General features: G+C 30.5%; 1 protein-coding gene across 3 annotated transcripts in view; it reads left to right on the forward strand.

Moving 5' to 3' along the window:
- The window catches only part of MDGA2 (MAM domain containing glycosylphosphatidylinositol anchor 2), a 773,979-nt gene that overhangs the window by 569,255 nt on the left and 180,749 nt on the right, over positions 1–23,975 (forward strand). For all 3 annotated transcript variants that reach the window (XM_036239414.1, XM_016151454.2, XM_036239415.1), the window contains one exon: positions 4,970–5,263. In XM_036239414.1, the coding sequence (XP_036095307.1) occupies positions 4,970–5,263 (294 nt within the window). The remainder of the gene's footprint in view (positions 1–4,969; positions 5,264–23,975) is intronic.

Genomic DNA, 23,975 nt, shown 5'->3' on the forward strand with positions numbered 1-23,975 from the left:
CACATTCTGATGTTTTTGCTTCAGAAAACATGATACTTTATCATAAAGTTAAGATGAACTAGCCTTCCCCTGGATTCTTGAGTAAGAAAAATTAACCAAACATTTTCTCAGGAAAGACTAAAGATTAAAATTCCTCAGCTCATCTGCAGCCATGTCACACTGAAAAAACCCGATCCTGTCTGATCTAAGAAGCTAAGCAGGGTCAAGCCTGGTTAGTACTTGGATGGGAGACCACCTAAGAAGGTCAGATGCTGAAGGGTAAAAAATAAGGGATTGTAAACTGCCAAGGTCCTTACAATCTGTGAGATCAACCAAGGGTTGCCTCACCTAGAAAAATAAAATAAAATAAATAATAAAAAAATAAATAAAATAAAATTCCTCAGCTTCTTTCTCAATAAAGAAATGAAAACATTTTCAATTCTTATGTTTGTGTTATTTTACAGTCTGTGACAAAACGGAATAGTTGACAGAAAACCAGTTTGCCCAAATTGCTTGTCTATTTAGGTTTGAAATGATAAACTTTGGTGTCATATCATTTTTTTTTTTTTTTAGGTTTTTGGATTATAGCATCTCCAACAGTAGCATTGCAGATAAGAAAAATCAAAGTAAAGGCAGTTATAGACTATATATCAGAAAATGTATCTTTGCGTTTTTATCAGCAGGGACTTTTTTAGCAAGTACATTATGAATAAATGTGGATCTCACAAAGTGCAGACATTTCTAATTTTTCTACTAAATTTGTTGTTTTTGTTGTGATACTTAACATTAAAAACTAATTTAATTGATTAGAGAAAGGGCATAAACACATTATATGACAAAGTTAAGTAGCATGCCCATAAACTGGGTCTTCCCATATTTTTTTTTACAGCTTTTCTATCCAAATCTTTAAATGAAAAGAGAAAGAATAGTAAAACTGACTCTCTTAATTCTCTCATATACCCCCACACATCTCAAGATGTGCATCTGAAATTTATATTAATAATAATGATATATTTTGCAAGAAAGTCTGCTATTTGTATGGGCTATTAATTATACAATTACTATATTTGATGGTTACTTATCACTTTTGTTCTAAAATGTTCATGAATTTTATCTATTATATTTATTTCAATTATAGTCATAGATTTTTACCTTCTTATCTCTTTACCTTTCTCTCCCTTCCTACCTCCCTTCTTTTCTCAATTATTTCATGGCTTCCTGGCCTGTGCCAAGCAGGAAAGCAGGGCACCAGACTTTAGAGATCGATTAAGACACTCTGTGCTTTCAAGGAACTGTCTGCTCAGTAATATGTTTTACTCACTTATTAATAGTGATATAGGTATTCATACTATTTCCTAGCTTTTCTTGCTTAAAAATATAAATATCTTTATCAATAAACATAGGTCTACTATGTCATCATTTAAAAGGCTGCATCATATTCTGTTGTGTGACTGTGCCACTGTTTATTTAACACACCCATCAGGCTGTTTTTGGCTTTTTTTTTTTTTTTTTGAAATTAAAGTAGTGTTATGATTAGCATTCTCAATGAGGTTTGTAGTTTTCATAGTGACATGAATAAAGTGGCATTTATGATGGTAAAACTTAAGACAGGGTAGCAGGAGGCCTGGAAGAATTTGACTGGTGACAGAGAAACCAATTGGTACACTGTCACAAGAAGAGAAAATGATGACTTCTATGAAGAAATCTACTTATAGCCATAAAAAGAGAAAGATAGATATGAGAAATATTTTTGACAGAGAAACCAAAGCAGCTGATAGGAAGTGGTGAGTAAAAGGAAATGGTATAACAAAGAAAACTCTATGGTTGTTAATTAGCAGATAAGTTGTGTTAATAATTAGCTATCAACTAAGTCAAGAAATAAATGGCATTGAGGTATGGTGATTTGAAAGATTTAGAATAGAGAAATAAACAGCAGTTATAAACTGGAAGAAATGGGATAAAGTTAGAATTGTATTATCAACATACAAAACATAAATTTTTGAGAACAAATGAGATCGCCTAACAGAAAAGTTATAGTAATAATTAAAAGAGTTGAGCATAGAATTCCAGAGAATGGGAAATTTAATGTGGCTAGAGAGAGAGAAGCCTATAAAATCTTTGAGAATTTATAAGGTCTTCTTGGTCAAGAGAGTTGCAAAAAAAAGGATTAACTCCAATTTCAAGATTTAAAAGGACTATGGAAGGGATGAAAATAAACTATATTTTATTTAGGCTTTGCTATTTAGTTAAAACTGAGCTAATTTATTTTTTAAAAATTGTCATTACCTAGATTAAAAATGAGGTTTACATTTCTGTAATGTTGGTTAGATAGAAAGAAAAGTTCATCTAAATGGATAACAAATTTACAAAGGGACTTCGAACTATTTAGCATGATAAACTCAAATAATATATAGCTAATTGAGGATCTGTATTTATGTTAGAATGGCCTAATGTAATAAAATATTTGTTTATTTATCTTATGAAGTCAGGAAAAAAAATACTTTCACTTAGCACCACTTCTATTTTTAACTTTTTACTGTTTGTTTCTGTAGTCAGAACATTAATAACCTTGGAGCTCATAAAGTATAAATTCTTAGTTTCAAAAATGAGGAAATTGATACTCAGACCAGTTAATCTTGGCCAAAGTCATGTGGCTTGTTTTTGGAAGAAATGAGGATGGAAGATTTCAAATAAGAACACTCCATTAAGTAATCTCTTAATTTACAATTTCTTTTAATTCATTTCATATAGATTTATCCATATGGGGATATTTATTTGGTTTGATATATCTTAAAAATAGTTTTGGCTTATGTATAAAAATATTCTAATATAGATAGATATAGATATTTAAGACAGATATTGACATATAAGATAGATAGATAAGGTAATTTGCAGAATATGTGTCAGTTATCCCCCTACATTTCTATCTTAATCCTTTTTTATTGTCCCAGGACAGTGTATAAGAGATGGGCAGGGGAAATTGGTCCAGTTTGTTCACAGTTGCAGAACAATCGTGAGCAGGAGTACAGCGCTAACTTAAATTATTCATTGCAGACACCTGCTTCAGGGGTCATGTTTCTACATTGCCCACCTATTATAAATTGGCTTAATTTTAAATTTTGTTCAAATCAAAGTATTTATTCTCTCTTAATCTCAGTGTTTTTGTTTGTTAAATTCCGATATTAAATATTTGATTCTTAGGATTATCAAGGGATTAAATGAAAATGTAAAGTCCTTAACTATGTCTGGCACATAGTAGGAGCATAATTAATATTAACTGCTGAGATTATTGCTATTATTATGTGTAATTTTTCATGCAGGGTGAGTAAATATTGAAGCTTCTTATTGATCCATTTTTAGAAGATGCTTAGAATTGCGTCAATCCCTCATGATTCACTTCTAAAACAATAAATTATTTAATGAAATCATGTAATTGTTTATATTTTCAAGAATAAATTAAATTATTTAATCATGTAGAGTTTTTAAATGCAGCCATTTTAAAACATGTGATTTGTCATAGCAATTCCTAGAATGTATATATATACTTCAAGAAGGTGGTGATTAATGTTTTAATGTTTTATATTTTCTAATTTCTGAGATACTATACATTATTCAACTACTTTTTTAAAAAATAAGTAAATGAAGGAATTAAATGAAAAAGTATACATAAAGATACTTAAATACGAAAACAATGCTCATATCACTTTTGATTTGAACTGATTTTGTTCCTATGTGTAATAAGAGAAACAACGTTTCAACATTAGTTGAGAAATAATTTAAAAATTCATTAAGTTTGTTTTTGTTTCTGGGCACTGGAGCACAGTAATGCTAGAAGGTAAAATAAAACCTTTGCCTTTTCAATCATATGCAGTACTCTCCAAAGGGAGCATATTACATTTATCGGAAGAATGGAATTATTAATATATATTTCTATTTATTCATATTCTGGTATTCTAATTTAGCCTGTGCTTTTTGATAGATATTCTATTGCATAAATACATTCGAATTCATATACATTGTATAAGAAATAAAAGTCTTCCAAAAGAACAGGTGATATTATTCACAAGAAAAGTCATTAGGTAGTACTTGCCTCTTGTTACTTCATGTTTTCTGTAAATCATAACATATACATGTATATATATATATACACCAGCACAATAAAGTAAGTTTCAACCTAATTTTCTCATTAATATCTTCAGTAAAATCAGGAATTAGCTTAACAAGAAAATTACGATTCTTTTTGAAGTATATTTTTGAAAATTCACATAAGATTAATTTTACAGAAACAGTGGCAACAACATGAAGAGCTATTTGCAGTGATCGCAAAATGTCTTAAAGTGAAATTACATGAAATTCAAATGTCAAAAAATATTAAAAATTCAAAAGACAGGAATACAGTGCATTGTCAGAGTGTGGCATTGCAGTCTGTTGTTTCATCTCATTTCCACTAGGGAGAAAACCTTAGCAATTTGGCAACAGTTTCTAAACCATAGTGAAAACTAATTTTATAATAAACATCTTTTTTCCCTTTTCTACTTCTATGCCTGCTAAGTCGACTTTGTCTCTTTGACCCTTTGGTATAGCATTCTTGGGTATGAGATAACAGCATAAGAAGAAGAAGACTGAAAAGCTAATCCAGCCCTCAGCAAGCAGAATCACTCTTATGTGAAATGCAGATGTTAAAGACCAAGTTAATGGCTGATAATGACAAGTCATTGTATAAATTGTTCTTACGTTAACCATTCATTTTAATGCTTTATTTATTTTGCTAAAGTTCGAAGACATCATTCAAGAGAGTTCTATAAAAACAATTCAGAATTATTCAAGTGAGGGTAATTTTCCACTTATTCCCAAGATCTCTATAATTATTGTCATCTGATTTGTCACACGTCTTCAAGCAGCAGAAATTGTTTCCTTATGATTTTCTATGTTTGAGTATGCTTTTCCAGTTTATACTAACCTTGAAAAATTTTCTTTTTCCCATTTCAAGTTCCACCCAATCTGACTGTTCCACAGGAAAAATCACCTTTGGTCACCAGAGAAGGAGACACAATAGAACTGCAGTGTCAAGTAACTGGAAAACCTAAACCCATCATCCTTTGGTCTAGAGCGGATAAAGAGGTTGCAATGCCTGACGGGTCAATGCAGATGGAGAGCTATGATGGAACACTGAGGATTGTGAATGTATCTAGAGAAATGTCAGGAATGTACAGATGTCAAACCAGTCAGTACAACGGATTTAATGTGAAGCCAAGAGAAGCTTTGGTGCAGCTCATCGTACAGTGTAAGTAAAATATATATATATATATATATATTTTTTTATGTATTTCTTCTGGAAGTCAAGGGGAGAAATAATACAATTATTCTATTAGTAAAATTAGGTGATTTTTGGAATTGGATTAGGATAAAATATTTGTACATTATACCCAATTTAAACTTTAATTTTCCCTAAATCTTTTTATTACCTGAGCTAAAACACACTAATAGAAAAGAATTGTATTTGTGTGTTGTGTGTTGTGTGTTGTATGTTTTGTGTGTGTGTGTGTGTGTGTGTGTTGATTATAATGGTGTTATGTGCGTGGTTAAAAATCAACAAACCTAATGGTTGAAAACTGGCCATGTGCCATGAAGCAAATTGGAGACTGGAAGTCATGGCTAATTTAGATTATTATGCTATTTTGTTTTCTCAGTTCATGTTTCTACTTCAGACAATGATGTGCTCTTTGTCCAATTTATCTACCGATTTCAAGAAATCCTTTTGTTTAAATTTTGGAGACCTAATCGTTGAAATGCTATGTTTGCATATTTGAAGTTGTAAGAACAGTTTGCATAATTATCTATATTGAAATAATTCGGGCAAATATTAGGTGTTGAATTTTTGCTAGACTTTCTTAACAGATAATTGTCGAATTATGATATTTAATTATGATAGATATTTTAACTATTTTTATGGAAATCATTATTAAGTTCTAACAAAAATATTATAGGCATTGTGTGCTTTGTATTTGCTTTTACTATTAAAAGTAATTAAATTCATAAATTTAAGAAGTGTAACAATGTCACTGATATTGGATTATTAGAGAATGCCTTAATAATTTAGATTGCAGTTGGTGTGGATATTGCTGAAAGAGACGCAACCTAAACACAAGGCTGTTCACACTCCATTAGTGCTGATGTAAATTTTAATTGATGTGCTATTTGTTAAATACACAGTGGCAAAGTCTTCAAAAAAAATTAATTATATGAAACTATATACTCGATAAACAACAATATTGTTTTCTTTCTGTGGTTCTTTTGTAACTCAGAAAATGAAAACTAGAATTTAATCCAAAAATGTTTATTTTCATATTAGAATTAAGGACATTGGCAGTTTGGACTGATTTTAAATTTGAAAGAATAATTGAGATATAGAAGGATTACATTAGAAACTGATAACAATAAATGCATTTATGAGGCAGGTGAGTGGTGGGATGGGGAGCTAAGTTCTGTGCGCTTGCTTAACCATCGCTTGTCCCTATTCTCTAGAAACTGCTATAAATATGCAAACCGATATGTGTCAAGTACCTTGGCTAGTTTCCAACTGAGTACAAGTTGTTTCTCCAAATAATTCAACTTTTAGATGGCAGGTTCCATTCAGCAGTTCAGTATTGCTTTTTCCTCTCACTGGCCTTTTATACCCGTGAAAATAAGCTCATATGTGGGAGGTTCATGGAAAACAATTTTCAGAAAGAAAAAGAAATTATAAAAGAGAAACCTCTTCTCAGTTCTCCAAAATATAAGTAACACCCTCAAGTGACTACAGAGGAAGTTGATAAAATTTGGAAAACTTCATTCTTGTTGGTAATCACAGGATTCTGTGCTTCCTCCAGAGTTATGCACAAAACTTCAGTGTTCCTAATGCTATTAGATTAATTAGCTTTCACTCTGCTCATACATCTCTGAGGAATCTCTGATATAAATAAAAGCTGTAGAACCTAGTGATTCTAGAGAATTTTGAATTAAAGTTTCAAGAATCAAGATGTCTAGTTTCCATAGAAAATACTAATGTCCAGAATTCTATTGGTACATTCAATCTACTTTTTTTTTTTTTCCATCTTAGTAAGTACCATAAAAAATGTTAAGTTCTGAACAGGATTTTAAAATTCAATCCTATAAGAGTAGATGAAGATAAATACTAACAAGTTGTCTCTTGAGTCACAAAGATATAATTGACTGAAAGACACCAATAGATATAGGCAAAGTTCATTTAATATAGATTAAATGTATCCTAAGTTGACTTTGTGGAGCAAGGTAGTATAGTCTAAAAACACTTCCTCGCAGAGGCAAGCTTCTATGGCCTGCCCAGGAAGGCAGCCGGATGCTAGCAGTCTTGCGAGTTTCATGTGAGGATGCCATTATGTCTTTCAAGAAGTTCCCTTTCATGTCTTTCCAACTCTTCTGAAGAATCTAGTTATGTGTCTGAGCATTTGCCAGGTACAAATAACTGGAAACAACTCCAGAATATTTCTGAGTGAATCAAACATTCGTTTTCCAGGCACATAATCTTTGCTAGCAGTCCAGCCTACCTAAGGCCAAACATGTCTACCTAAGACTTATTTCTGCAAAAATAATAAGGCAGTAATTCTGATAATATTTTTTAAATAATAAACATTCTAATATTTATAGTGATTTATTAAAAATATGAAAAATAATAGGCATTTATCCTTAATTTGGCTACCCATGCTACATATAAGAAGTACTTATATAGAATATTTTATTTCATACACATATGCATGCACATATACACACCTACTTACATATATACATGTGCATGTGTTTATATCACCCTCAACAATCAGTTATCAGTTACATCATTGCAGCTAACAAGCCATGTTTTATATACTTCATATTCTCAGCCTAATATATCTTATATTATTCAGTAAATATGTTGAGTAAATGTGAGTTATAACAAATGAAATAAGACTATATAGATATATATATTTATATCTATCTATTTATCATCTATCATTTATCACCTTTCTGTCTGTGTCTGTCTTTATATTGCACACCTCTTGCTTCTTGCATGACTAGTTTTTAATATTTAGGTTTAGGAGTGTCTGAGGATTTGCTATATATAGTTTGATAGCTGAAAGTACCTGAGTGTATAAAGGGAGACATCAAATTACTTTAATCGTTACAGAACACATTTTTCAGGATCTGAACTCTATACTTTATTGAAATCTCTTTTCTTGAAAATATTTATTACATCAACAAATTGTAGGACAGTCTATTTTATACATGTGAACACACACATATACTTGTTTTGAAATATAAATAAAGAAATGATCATAATAAATAAATAGATAAATAAATAAATCTGGCATCTCCAAGCACCTGTTTTCCTTCTCTTGTTTAATTTTACTTGTATTCCATTAAACAATAACAAATCAAAAAGATTAAAAAGCACAAAAATAATTTTATATACATCTTTGATGAGTGTAGATTGTAAGGGCCTAACTATACATAGTGCATGTATTTCCATAATATATAAATAATGGAATGGTCATTTAGTTTAAGATTCAAAATCTCCTAATGAAATTTGTTCTTAATTAATTTTGTATTAAAATTATAAAATGATCATTTCATTAAAACTTTTAAAATTATTTTTTTATCTCTAATTAATTTGTTTATTCTTAAAATGAGTGATTTAACAAGTGAAAGAAGCCTAGAGGTATTTTATACTATTCGATATCCTTTCCAGCATAGCTTAATCACCAAAATGAAATCATTTAAATTATTAAATTCTTGTGCAAATTGCTCATCCCTAAAAAGCAGATTTATTTTATAATATTTTTAACTTCTAAAATCACTAATTACCAAAAATGATAAGGACCAAAATAAGAAGTTGTAAATATATTTTGAAAAATAGTGGTTTAAAATTAATCTATTTTTTAATTACAAGATGAAACTGCAAAGTGCATTATAGTTTAACAAACTTTCAAATTTTCCACCATTACTTAATTTCATTCACATGTTTTTGAAACCACATAACAATTCTTTTGTTAACTTTAGGCTCATTGAAACACCATTAGAATCACTGAAAAATAAATAAATAAGTAAGTAAGTAATAAATAAATAAATGGTTCAGAATGTCAGGGAGGAAATTTTTCCTTATACCCTTATAGCTTCTTTGGCAGATCTAATAATTAAATTGACATAATACAAATTACATGAAAATAACATTTTAATTTCATATATACAGGAGATCCATAAAAGTAAATATGAGACCAAAAGGCAAGTAGGGCAGTTGAGGCTTATATACCATCCTCAGCTAAGGTATGGGATAGCGATCTGCGGCTTCATAGAGAGAGGAGTGATTCATAAGGATGGTAAACCAGATGTGTGGTATATAGATGTTTGCCCTGTGATACAGACAGGTCATTCAAAAAAATTGTATCTCTTGTAATAGCTTTCCCTCTGGGCCAGGCCTCCTATCTTAATTCTTTTAGGTAGGTAAAAGGAAGTAAAGCTTTCTTTGGTCAGCTGGATCTTGATTGTCTTCAGCTCAAAATAATCTACTTGTCCAAGTAGTACATTTTGGGGTGGCATATTCTGCTTCCCTTCAATATCATTTGAAGGGAAATCATAGTATGTGTAGAGCTTATTGAACAAAACTAGAACAATTTTCTAAATGAAATAACAGTAGTAAAAGTGATTTTTAAATGTATCCGTTGGAGTACAACATTCGAATATTGATTAAATAAAAATAATATTGGATGAATATATTCAAATATATATATTAAAGAAGAAACTAAAATATATGCCTATTGTTCTCCTAAAAGAAATTGTTTTTTTTCTTATATTTATTTTAGTAGTATATACACATAGTAGTATATGTTGTAATATTAATTTTATAAACTATATTATTTTTTTAAATAAAAGCTGTTTTTTAAAGGGTTTCACTAAACCACTAGTAAAATCTTTTAGTAAAGTAAGTATAATTTGAATATGTTTCTTTAAAAATCACTTGGAGAAGATATATACTGCATTGAATATCACTTTATTATTAAAGCTTCATTAAAAATATAACAGTTGTACCTACAATTAGAGATATTCTGTTTTGGAGTATAAGATATACACTAAAAATCAAACACTAATGATAGTGTTAAATTATATTAAGTAACAATCTTTCAGCCATCTCCAAATGAGATCTCATATACCACTTAAATGTATAGTTTCATGTTCTTCACCTGTTTCCAAAGCAAGACAAAATCAGGTAAAGAGGAGAGCGCCACAGATCAAGGATTTATTGCTCTTTTTCTCAAGAAATCTAGTGAAAAATGCATATTAATTACTTTCAATCAAAATGAATATTCAACCAAAGCAGAGTATCATGGACCATATAAAGAAAACATTAGAAACAGATTGGAATGTACTATAACATATATGCTCATTATTGTTAGACAAATTACTGAGTAATTTTTTGTAGTGTTAAGATACGTAGAATGACTGTATTGAGCAAATATAACTATTTTTTAAATTTTTAAAAAAGCAAAATTTCTCTGAAAATATTAGTGTGACTAGAGATAAATCTAAAGTTGATATAAAAGACAAAGTAACCATTGATAAAAGAGGAAATAAGGGAACTGTTTGCCTTATACACACAGGAAGAAGTTAAAGGCTATCCAAAGGAATTTATAAGTAACAAGAATTTTAACTTACTATCAGAACAATAAAATGGCTTCCTCTCCGTAGCCTGGAAAGCCCTAGGCATTTCCTATTCTCCATAGTAATTCAACCCATCCCTTCTCAGCCTGGTAATCACGGTAATTTGGTGTTGCCTCTGTAGTCAGGCTCCTATTTCTCCATTCTGCTTTTTCCAACAATTCTTCATCTACTTTTCACCTTTTAAGTTCTGGCTAAGTCCCACCTCTTTAGGAAGCATCTTCCTAACTGAGAATGGTCTTGTAGACACTGGTGTTTAAGTCTGCACAAAACATTTTAAAACTTGAAAGTAAAACTTTTTTTGAATATACATTTTCGATGATACACTTTTTTTCAAAATTATTGGTTATTATTTCACCATTGCCTTTCTCAAAACTCTCTTGTAATGTTGACCATGGCGTTTGTTTAAGTAGCACAAAGTAATATTACTAATCACTTCTAATCATTGTATGGTTTTCACACCAAACTTTGAGACAATTGGATTCACTTTTTTCACCAAATGATTTGATTCTAAAAGACTTTGGTTTGTTTTCACAATATAAATTTACCTCAAAAGTAGAAAACTTGCATTTGAAGTTATTCAAAAGACTACATCAGAAACATAGGTGGTAAGTTCAAGATTATTTTCAACATAGTATATAATCACTGCTTCTATAAGGATGATAACTATGAAGAGAGCATTCATTTGAAGACTATTTTTTAACCCAGAGAATCCCAATTTTTATCACTTATTACTATTGATAAAAGATAAACTGAGGCAAATTAAAATTTTTAAGAGTTTATTTGAGCAAAATTCTTTTCTAAGAGGACAGTACCAAATCAGAAGTGGTTAGGAGTGCTCCACCAATAGGAACTCAGGGAGAGACTTTGATAGAGACAAGGCAGAAGTAAAGTAAGGACATTTCAGATTGGCTATTGTCTATAGCCTAGCTGGCCATTTTTGATTGGTTGTCCTTAAGTTTCAGTTTTTTAACAGTCTAGATTTTGGCTTGCTTAGGTAGAACGTCATAGCATTAGAACCACCTCAGTCCAATGGCCTCCTTACTTAATTAAATATTATATATATATATATATGACCCTTGGCAAATATCTTAATTTCTCTGAGCTTTAGTTTATTTTTATTTCCAAAAGAAAAAATGTTTCCCATATTTCAACTAATATTTATTTAAAATAAATTTGCAAAGTAACTAGAATATTGTTTACGATGTAGCATAAAATGCAAATTATTATGATTATCATTTTAATGTATGAATTCTGGTATATTTTAATGTAAAGAATCCATTTCTTATAAATCATTCCTCCTACACTCTATTTCACTGTTTTTTTCTAAAGATTGTTGATCCATTTCTACTACAAACTCTTTATGAGCCCAAGCTACTCTTATATTTCTAGTATTACAACACTTGTCAAATTAGTAGTTTCTGGATTAACCTATCCATTTTAGGGCTTCTATACTAAGGAAAAGCTTAAAGCTAAAACTCTACTTGATAAGACATTCTTAATTTCATTTTCTCACTGAGAAACTTTGTAATATACTCAACTAGAAGGTAGGTTAGGGAAAACTTTTAAGGTTACTAAGAAAATAATATTTTAAGCATTCATATTTGATATTTTAACATTAATGATTACTAAATAGAACTCAGAATTTATTACACATTGTTTCTTTATTTGGATTAACTGGCCCTACCATTCTTGTATTGTTTGCAGCTGTTATTAGAAACATTAATCAATTGAACTGTGAGGCAATGTTAATATTTTGAAAACAATATTTATACTATTTTCTCCCATTTGACTTTTCCTTTCCCCCAGGTAATTAAGATCTTTTTCTTAAAAAAAAAAAAATCATATAAGATGGTGTACAAGTTAGACTGTATGAAATCAACTCTAGAATTTTTGTTTTAAGTCAATATGTCATATTAATGTCTTATCTTGTTTTCCAGCAGATTTATTGAGAAATTATAATGGAGCTGTTTGAAAATAGATTTGTTTAAACTTTTTATTTTTATATCACTTCTGAATATTTAAAAATTAAACTTCTCAAGTAATGCTATTTTGCAGAAAATCTTTAGGATGAATTTACTATAGCTGAACTGCTATCGTTATCTGGTGTAGTCTTCTTGCTCCCCGTTTTCTCACTCTTCCAGAGAAGAGAGCAGGGTAACCATTTTAAAAAGCTGTCAAAATAGAAAGTCTCTCATTATAAAGAGATTCTCACTGTAGAGCACAGACATGATATCATTACTGAGCAATTGAGCAACAATTACCTTGAAAGAGGATCAGTTCATCAAGTGTGTGGATTACGTAAAGAAAATAGCATATTTTTCCCCTGGTTCCCTCTATTTACATCATAATACAGATACAATGATAGTTTAATGTTTAGAAAACAAATTGTTCATTAAAAGTTTTATTTTCAGCATCTATGCAAAGTGGAATAGGTGCCAGCCAGTTTTAACAGAGTGATGAAAAGTATTGACAAGTTAACTCAGCCAAATCTTGTGTTTGTTGATGGTGTAATCTCTCATCTCAGTACTGCTGCCCACCCCTGTTGTACAGAAGTAAATTCAAGTGGATGATTATAGCATCAAAAAGATATTTTTCCCTTGAAAATCTTCAGATATGTGATTAAATCAAATGTATTTTGAATGAAGAAAATTGATGCTTCCTCTCTTTCTAGGTTCTTTTCCTGTCCTACCCCCTTTCTCACTTTATGGAAAAATATTATCTAAGGGAAGTGAACATAAACACATATATAAATATATATGTGTAGTTTTAAAAAATGTGTGCCCTTTTAATATTTCTTAGCTAAGGGATTTATTTCTCATCTAAAAATAGCTATATTCTTCCCAAATATAGACTTTAAGCATTTCCTAAATACTGTGCTCTTATCCATGAAAATAAAAGGGTAATAATCATAAACCATTAAAATAAATTACACATAAAGTTTACAATAATATATCTCATGAACATGCCTGCGACTTTATCAGTTTATTTTAAATATACCACTGATAAAATACTTAGTGCAGGAAATGCTTTTAAGAGGAGTATAAAATATGCAGACATCAGTCTCTGATTAGGAAAAAATGCAGAAGCACTTCAGAAGTTAGGTAACCATGTAAGAAATTGAATGTCAAAAAGCACTTTAGTCAGTGCATGATGAAACCAATCAGGAAGTAGGAAGTCAAATGTTACTGTTATGAAAGAAAGATCTGACTTCCTATCCCTCCAGCAAGATGCACATTTACCTTAGTGTCTAATCCATTTACAAGCATTGTTCATACAGAATTTAGCTTGTATTAGTAACCTAGTAGTAAACTATAACTGCACTGGAGGGGCTTCTTAAGCTTAACTATATTCAAATTCATGGGATCTCCAGAGGTACCTATGGAATCAAATTCATTTACAAATGTAAGACAAGAACTACAGCTTACCAGTCAGCCTTTCACTCCCCACTCCTGAGAACACTTGAAAATTCTGAAAACATTTTCGATTGGAGGAGGAGGGTTGCTACTGGCATCCAGCGCATAAAGGCCAGGGATGCTGCTAAATGTATCAAATGCAAAGTACAGACTCTGAACAAAACTTTTTTTCTGCACAAAATGTAATTATTAGTTGTGTGGAGAGATTGTCCTGCTAATTTTAGGGTGTTAAGAGGCATCTTTGGTCTTTAATCTTGAGATGCCAAAGCATGGTCTTCCTCCCATGCCATGACAATAAAAAAAATCTCCATATATTATCAACTGTTTCTTGATGGGCGAAATTATCCCAGGATAAGAAGTACTATCTAGATGATGGCATATATATAAGGAGACAAAAATCTATATAATCTAGAGATGAGAACTCTGGCGGAATCCTCTGCCCCACAGGAGCCAAGGTCTTTTGTAACAAGCCTATAGGTACAACTTTCAGAATCCCTAAAGTTACAAGACTCAATACATTAAGGTCAAAGCCATGGCTTCCTATCAAATTTCAACATTCCCCTCAATCCAGAGCAATGTAATACAGAAAAGTTGCTTAAAATTAGTTGACATTCTTCCCCTGTCAAGTTACCAGGGGAGCAGAGCTAGAACTGGAGGTCAAATTTTCATGCTGCAGGGAAAAAGGGTTTTATGTTTCAAACGCATCTACTCTCTTCATCTGCCAGGTTAAACTTTCTTAGTAATTCTTTTGCTGTAGTATTTTATTTGATCATAATAATTACAGTATGTGTGTTAACCAAGTATATTTCCAACATACCTCACCTTTTTTAAAAAAATAAAATATTTTACTTGCTTTTTGATTTATCTTCTGTGAACTGCTGTGTCTTTATTCTTTCTTTGTAGGTCTTTCGGCTTTGTATCTGGATTTTAGGAGGAGTAGCTATATTTCATGCTGTTCCATCAGATCATTTTGATTTGTCTTATAAATTTCTTTCTTCTGGCAAATAAGTATTTCCTTGAGCTATAAAGATTCTAGTGGGCAAAAGCAAAGTTTTTCAAAAGAAAACTTCAAAATTTAAGCTGACCATGCTTTGTAAAACTAAAAGAAATTTTCCTTTGATTTCACACCTATTAGACTTATTTTAAACGTGGAAATTACTCTTTCTACTTAATTCCAAATTATTTCAAAGAGAAAAAAGTCAAATACTGTTCTTGAAAATTAGCAAATATGTGCACTTTGTTTTTTAATATTGTTTTTCAATGAATGAAATAAAATGTTTTCCTTAAGAAAGAGGGTTATATAACTTGGTAGCACTTTTTCAATTTAAGAAGGGATTAATTATATGAAAATTAAGAGAGAAAAATATTAAAAATTAAACAGAAAATTGAGAAATACTTAAGGAAAATGAGATGCAGTTTCTTAGCATTTTAATTATTTGCATTGAAATATGTGAATGAAATGGTAGATGTAATCTGATGTTCCTTTAGTTATTCTTAGTTTCTTTGCCCATCAGTTTCAACATTTTCTCTGGTCATTCTAGTTTTAGAAGATGTATGTTCTTAAACAAGCTAACTGTATTTTGTACAATATAAAATAATATAGTTCTTTATTGTTCAGTTCAAAGTCATAAGTAATCTTAATATGCGATTTTCTCTTTAAGTGCTGACTTGAAACCCTAAGGTACAAATGTATAAATCAATTAATTAATTACACATATACATACATAAATACAGATTATGCAGTTGTTTTGGAAGGTATAGATAGATGCCTACCATGCATGTCTATCTGTCTATCTGTCTATTCATCTGTCTATCTCAACGTTGGCTCCATGCAGGCATCTTGCTTATTGAGTAAACAATCATTCTTCTTACTGCATTTTTCTTCTTTGTCATTTATGATGCCATACATACTAGCCCTGTTTTTCATTCCAACCATGTCTTTATCACTATTCATTCTTCCTTTCTCCAGATCAGATTTTGGTCCTGTTTTCTTACTCTGCACTCTTTTGTTTATCAATATTGTGACTTAAACCATCACTGCTATGTAAATTTTCCCCACATTTGTATCTGAAACATTCAGTTGACTTCTGTAAAATCTTCGCCAAGTTTCCTAAAATCTAATGTGACTAAAATTAAACTTAGAATAATTCCCCTTAATTATGTTTTCTCCTCTTGATTTCTCCAGTTCACCTAAAAAGATCTCTCTCCTCTCTCATACCAAGATTAGACTATTCTATCAACCCATTTTCCTAAAATGCATTTAAAATTAGGATACTGGATTCTAAAATTTGACCTAGTTTAAATTTCAACCTTGGTATTTTAACTATAATTTCTCTTAATATTTATTTTTTTATATCTTCACGATGAAGATTTATTTTCATTTATTACATTATAGATTTTTCTAAGGATTAAATTAGATGATGTCTAAAAAGTGTTTAGCGCAGTGTTTGACACATAGATAATATTTTGTAATTGCTAGCTCTGAGTTCTCAAAACCTTCTCAGAAATCATTCCTGCCTCTCCAGTATTACTGTCATTTTCAAAGGCAGGCACTATTATCTCCTGCAATAAATTCCTACATTTTTCCCCCATTTCTGATTTTCCCTTCACCTTCAAAACAATGCTGTCAGATGAACATTCCTTTATGAACTGGAACCCTTTCAGTTGCAAGTGACAGAAAATTCCTATCTAACTGTTAAGATAAACAAGGTATAGTGGATTCCAGGAGCTTAAACATTGCTGTTTTCTCAACTATCAGCTAAAGTTTCTCTATTTGTTTTGTATTAGTGGTTTTCATTGTTTCTAAGTCTACCTGAAAAAAGAAAATTACTCTCTCTTGCTGACTCTCACTCAGAATCAACTCCAGTAGGACATGGTCTGCTTGGCTGGGTAACTATTCTCTATAGCAAAGACATGACTGCAGCATTAAGTGTTACCTCTCTATTCAGAAACCTCTGTATAGCTACTCATCACCCGCGATTCTAAGTTCAGACTCCTAAATCGGCACATAAGCTCTTCCATGTTTCTCTCAGATCATATACCATTTTCCAGTTAAGGAGAACAGTTTATTGTACTGTGTACTTTCGAATTTTTTGCTTTTTGTAATTTTATTTCCTTTGTCACAAATACGCTTAAAGTCACCTTCATGAATTCCCTCTTTACTATCTTTAAGACAACAATCAAATGGTATTTCTGTCATGGTAGCCTTTGAAACCTCCAGCTATGCCTACTCTTTTCATTCTCTGAATCTGCACCTTTTTTCTAGACCTAGCAATTTCAATCTCCTATCTCTAAATTACACACACACACACACACACACACACACACATCGTATATGTGTATATATATAATTTAAATCTTTTTATCTATCTATTATTTATCATCTATCTATCTAATCTTTTCTCTCTTATAAGAGAATATAAGCTCTTCCTTTTATTACTCATAATTGCATTTTCCAGAATACTAGATCATTAAATGCAAATTAATAAATTATTTGAAATATGTACTTACATACTTATGGCCTTTGGTCATGTTTTTAGCAGCAATTTTGTCAATGGAGATATAACATTACACATACATTTTTTTCCAGAAACATGAATACAACGCACTCTAGAATAGGGGGCTATATTGTAGAATAGATCCTAATTGTGGCACTGGGTTCTAATTCTAGTAATGCCAGTTTTAATAGTGTAACTTGTCTCTTTCTCTACCACCAATTTCCTTTTGAAAATGAAAAATTTAGTAAGGTGATCTCTAAGTAAACTTCAAGTTTGAAATGGTTACCAACAAACGTGTCTGACTTATTTGTAATGCCTATATCACAGAAAACACATATTCTAGTAACCATTTCAGAAATCTGAAAACGAAGTACTTGAATTAAACAAAAGATGCATGGATAACAACATTTTATTGCAACATTTCCATTTTTAAAATAACTCAATTGTCTGTTTTAAGTGAAAGACAAGAGTAGAAAAAATAGGATAACTTGAAGACAAAAGGTACATATAATTACTATAGATATTTATAGATGACATAGATGTTTTGCATCTTGTTGCATCTAGGGAAAGTATAATAGATTTGAAATTTAATGGAAAAAATATTCTTAGCATAGATAATGATCATTCATTGTTTGATGACTTCACATTTTAAAAGTTTATTAGATGTTTCCTTATGATTTTTACCTGAAACTTTTGTTTTGTTTATTATTAACTTTAGTTAAAATAGTGATCACTGGATGCAGTACTGGTTCCATATTCTAGTACAAATATCATGCATACAAATATATGTTATTTTGCAATTACTTTCTTTTAAAGACGAAATCTGCTATCTTATTAAGGATACTTCTTTCTGGTTCCTTCATGAAAAAAAATCAAAATACTTTGTAAAACTACTTAAATTGTTTTATTTTTGTTCATGTCTGTTTTTATGTAGATATCTTTTGCAGTTTATCTGTAAAGAAGGTAAATTTTATAAAGCAATGGAAAGATATGGTAGCTTAGAAAGTAGTATTTCTCTCTCAAAGACCATTTTATCTCAAATGCCTAATTTAAAAATTAGATTTCTCATTTGCTTTAAATGCTGTTTTTGAAAAGTTTCTGAGTTTTCTCCCTCTGAGCAATCTGTTTAAAAGGAATTCTAATTCCAATGTTTTAAACATATCAGCTTGTTTGGGTAGGAAAAACCAATTTCTTCAGCATACGCATTAGTATTTGTCTGGAGTTGAAAAATATTTGATTTGAAAAGGCCATTTTGATCTTAGGCAACACCCGAAGTGACATTTAATAAATCATGCGACAGTCCTACAATAAGTGTGTTAGGTTCTCTTCAATAGTCTCGGGAAAAAATGATCATTGTCTTAGTGCAGCTTTTGAAAAATCTTATCTTCCGAAGTTCTCTCTCTCTTCTTCCTTTTCTCTCTCCTTTTTTCTCCCTTCTTTCTCTCTCTTTACACACACATATACTCACACACACATACATACATATTTTAAATTGATTATAATTTGTCTATTGCTCCTTGTTTGAAAATGAAACAAACCTTGTCCCTTGTCAGTTTTTAACAAACTGTTTTTTTCTAGAATTATAAATGAGAAATTCTTGATCTTTTTCTTTTATCATACTCCTGAAGATTTAACACCAAGCCATCTCATGCTATGGAATACACTTTGTCCCAAATTGTAGCTTGAGCATAATTCTTGGATTTTGAAGTTGATGACTAAACAAACCAATATTTCTTAAAAATTATATCTGATTGTATGATCCCAACTCTATATTTTAATTATTTAATATTTTTAATATTTTAATTCAGGTACAGAATTACTCAACACTGATGCATTTATTTATATCAGTTAGATAGAAAGATTCCCATAAATGGAAAAAAGAAATAGAGCTGATAAATCTGCATATATATTCTCTTTGTTGACACAATCTCAAAATGTCAGTGCCTTGAATTTTTAGCTTTAATGTTGAGTGGGGGCAGGGCTGAAAAGTTGGCATCAATCTGTCCATAAAATTTAAAAATATTTTGCATCCACCTGAGTGTACTAAAACTAATAAGAATAGAAATGCATACTATCTCCCTTTAAGCAGTTAGTAATACTTCTTAAGTTCAGTTGAGATACAATGATGGTTTCCTAAAGTGTTTCATTTTTTTTCCAAGCAAATAATAATTCGACTTCATTTTCTATATAAAATGTTGATTTTTCCAAATCTCCTCATGCATTTTTAAAATACCAATAAACTAACTTTAAAAAATGTTGCCAAATTACAAAAGAACATTTACTTATAGTGTATCTTTTATGACTCAACAGGATTGTTTTGTATCCTCCTCTATATTTCTTCTAATTTTGTCAAAATAATAACTAATTTTCTTAAATTATAAACTTAAAACGTTGGCATTGTTTTGATTCTTGACTTAGTTATATTTAATTTATTACTAACGCTTAATTCTTTTCCATGACAATGAAGCTATTTCTTTTTTGTTTTCAATTTAATCAATATTTAAATGGAAAAGCTTCAAATCATTCAGTCAACTATTTACTGATAGCTTACCAATTTTTGTGCTAGAATAAAATAAGTTCAAATAAGAAAAAAAAAGCAGTCAAAAGGTAGTCTATGTTTCAGGTAAGATTATAATACAATATGGAAGCATACAAAAACTTTTAACATAAATGACGTAACAGGTATCATATGGGCATAGAAGAAAAGTGGTGGTAGCTAGTTGTGGTTTATCCTGAGAGCCATATGTGTTTGGTATATATTTTTACATTCGAGTTCACCAATATTAACAGTAATAGATATCAATGTGTAAAGACATTTTCACCAATCTTCTTACTTTGTTTTAATCTGTCAACTTAAACTTCTTTGTAAAATGACGTGAGCCCTGCAATTAACTATGGGAATTTTCTTAAAACTGCCTCCCTAATATTTCTGAGAGTTTCAGGTGAACTCAATTCTACAATGAATTCCTCCCGTATTCTCAGTAGCCACTGCTTCATAATTCCTTCCTTAGCAAATTATAATGTTCCCCTTACATAATTCTATTTATTGGACGCAACCTCTTTTTTGATAATTTCACCCTAACTAGGATTAATCTAAGGCAGAGAGACACAACAGACTATTGAAGTTTTCCAGAAATGGGCAGAGGAAATAGGTAAGAGGAAATACTTAAAATGAATTATCAGTGTCACTAGATAGTCATCATTTGCATTTCTCTCTAAGCAATTTCTCTCTGGTAGATCTTTCCTTAATTCCCACCTAGATCAGATCTTCATTTCCTAACCCTGAGCCGCAGATAGAAGACACAACTCATTTATATCTTACTCATCATGTAGAGTCATTTAGTTCTTTTCATGGTAATGCTCTCCTATTTAGACTACTTTGTCACAGTGAAAGGAACTAGCAAATGCGTTTCTTTTAAAAAGGAAATAAAACCAATTACTCAACCAAAAAGTAAGACATTTCCACAGAATACAGTCAATCTGGCCCTCAAAACAGTATGGTTTTTTTTTGTTTTTTGTTTTTTGTTTTTTACTTTCCTTCTTTGTGTGGTATGTGAATATGTTTCTGTGTGTACCTGTAAGGATTTGTCTGTATTTATGCATGTATGTGTGTGCATCTGTGTCTGCTGGAGCACATATCAGAGGTAAAGCAGGTAAAATGCACTAGAAAAAGAAAAGAGAGTAATAAATGCCACAAGTATTAAGTCTGAATTTCAACACAGTGACCAAAAAGGTTAATATCAAAGCAAATGCTGACATTTTGCTTGGGGTCCTCTTTAACATCATGTAGATCTTATTTTGAGCAATATCTTTTAAAGGTCATTAGAGGCAATATTCAAATCTAAGTGAACACAAGATGGTAGTGTTAATCTATTTATGTATAATAGTTCCCTTAATATTTGAGAGACTATATTTTCCATATACCAGAATAGGAAGGTAGGACTTGTCTCTAATAAATGAGAATTTAAGAAGCTTTTTAAATAAATAGTTGTATTTTTCAACATTATATGGAATTTAAAAATCATTTTTTCTTAAGGAATCATGTGAATATTTTTTGTCTTTTATTTTTTTCCCTGAATGTTGAAGATTACATATATGTATATGTATATGTAATATACATATATGTATATGTATATATATATTTGAGCTCTGAGTTTAGGGTTTGGTTAAATCCTGAGACTGTCTTGTTTCTCTACTCACTTCAGTTTATTCTTTCAGTGTTTGTATCTGTTTCATCTATGAACATAATATAGAATTAGAATATATTTTGCCTCTTATTATATATTTTTTCTACTTGATTTCAAGTATTGATTAGTGATTTTTTTTGACCCTTTGGGTAGAGTCTTTTAATGGAACTAGGTTCTCCTAGCTGGATCTAAAATAAATTCTGTTTCTATGGGAGGCAAGGAAGCATGAAGTCAGGAAAATGTTTTCCTTTGATAAGCTTGAAAAGTCAATTTCAAGAATAAAGTACCTTGATAAAAGTGAATCAGACTAGATAAACACAAATGAAAACCACGAGAAATAGAGTCGTAAATAGATATGTGGTATCTTCTACTTTTCCTAAATAAGAAAGGCAGTTATACATAAATGCAGGTACTCTGCAAGATGGAAACATTTTTAAAAAGATAGAAAGTGGAAGAAAATAATAAAGACTACTACAAATAAGAAATATAAAAATATTTTAAGCAAGTATTTTAGAGGGATTTTTCTGTGAGTCATGTAAATTTTCAAAACTTTTCTGTTAATTTTGAACATATCTTAGGTACATTAATAAAAATATCAAATTGAAGTTCTTACTTTTATTTCTTTTATTTTTCAATTAGAAGCATATATTTATTACAAAAAATTAATTATGAATTTTATTTAGAGAGTTGATGTTAGCTAGCTATAGTTACCTGAATTTATTTGGTAAGTCATTTTCCACAGCTCCAAAAACTCTATCCAAATTACATCATTGCAAATTCCAAATTAATAGAGTAATAATAAGAATTTCAGGCTCTTTTCATTTCCCCAATGGAAATTTAAAAAGATATTCAGCGCGAGTCATTGAAATACATATGGTCGCAGCTTCTCCAGTGCATTTATTTTCTAATTTCATAGTTAGAAAGTTTTTATATAAAATGATAAATCTATGCTCACTACAAAAAATAAATGTAAAGAATAAATTTTGAATGATAGAGAAATTAGGTCATCTAGTGTACTATGTAAACCTTGAAAATCTAACAGATTTTAAAATGTTATATAATGAATTCTATACTATTTGAGAAAATATTTAAGGTATTATTAATAATATATTTTGAACTTTATTTTTATAAAAGACTTTCTATTATTCTTCGGAGCAATCCCGTGAAGAAAGTACACCCCATTCATCATTTTTTTTTTTTTATTTTTTGACCAGGGAATTGGAAACCAGAGAAAGCAAATGTTTTAATTGAGTTGGCAAATGTAGCAATTGAAAAAGATGAATCTGAAAGACAATTTTAGGACTCTTTCCACTATATTCCTTGCTGACTAGATACTTTAAAAATATATAATCAAAGTAATAGAATTTTTAAAAAATTAAATGGACTTTTGCCAACATCCTGCTAGCAATGTTGTATCTCCACCAAATGATTGAGGCTATTTAATGTTTTATTTAATGTTTAAACTAACCCTCAGTGGTTAGTTTAAAAACTCCCAAGTTGCTAATGCTGACCTCTTTCTCCTTGGTCATCTTACTTCCCCTGACTTCTTAGATTTCTGTAATTCTGCATTTTGGCAATTCATTTATTCCCTCTCAAATTCTATCAGTATCTTCCTCAGACTTCTCGTCTCTGAAACATGTCACATTCTTGTTTTCACTTCCGAAGTCTTAGTTCATATGCTCCTCCTCTTGCCTACTCTTTCTTAAGTCCTACCTTCAATTTCTTGCATTCCAATCCTTTCAGGTTCCATGTTTCTCATTGCCTCATAAATTAATTCCAAACCCTTTAGCCTAGGATTTTCAGCCCCAAATGTTTGCCTCAAGCCTTCTCTGTTATTAAATCTCTACACGTATTCCCACTGCAATCATAGTAGACGACTCAGTTTTCATGCTTCTACCTATTTCTCTTTTAGTCCTTGTTTGATTTATATCTCTCCCTTGATCTTTTACCTGAAAAAAATACATGCCAACTCCTTCAGGATATCTGTACTGATCCCCCCCTCCCCCCAATGAACTATGATCTCCTACCTCTAAACCTAAGTTAAAAATGACACCAGTAACAATACAAATCATTTGTGGAACACTCACTTTATGCTAAACACTGTAGTTAATCCTGGGGTTCTTATTGCATTATTTGATTTAATCTTTAAGTCACTCTTCAACTGCACATTTGTACTTTTATTTGGTTGTGTG

The sequence above is a fragment of the Rousettus aegyptiacus genome, unplaced genomic scaffold (genome assembly GCF_014176215.1).
Source record: "Rousettus aegyptiacus isolate mRouAeg1 unplaced genomic scaffold, mRouAeg1.p scaffold_m13_p_3, whole genome shotgun sequence".
In the NCBI taxonomy this organism is placed as follows: Eukaryota; Metazoa; Chordata; class Mammalia; order Chiroptera; family Pteropodidae; genus Rousettus; species Rousettus aegyptiacus.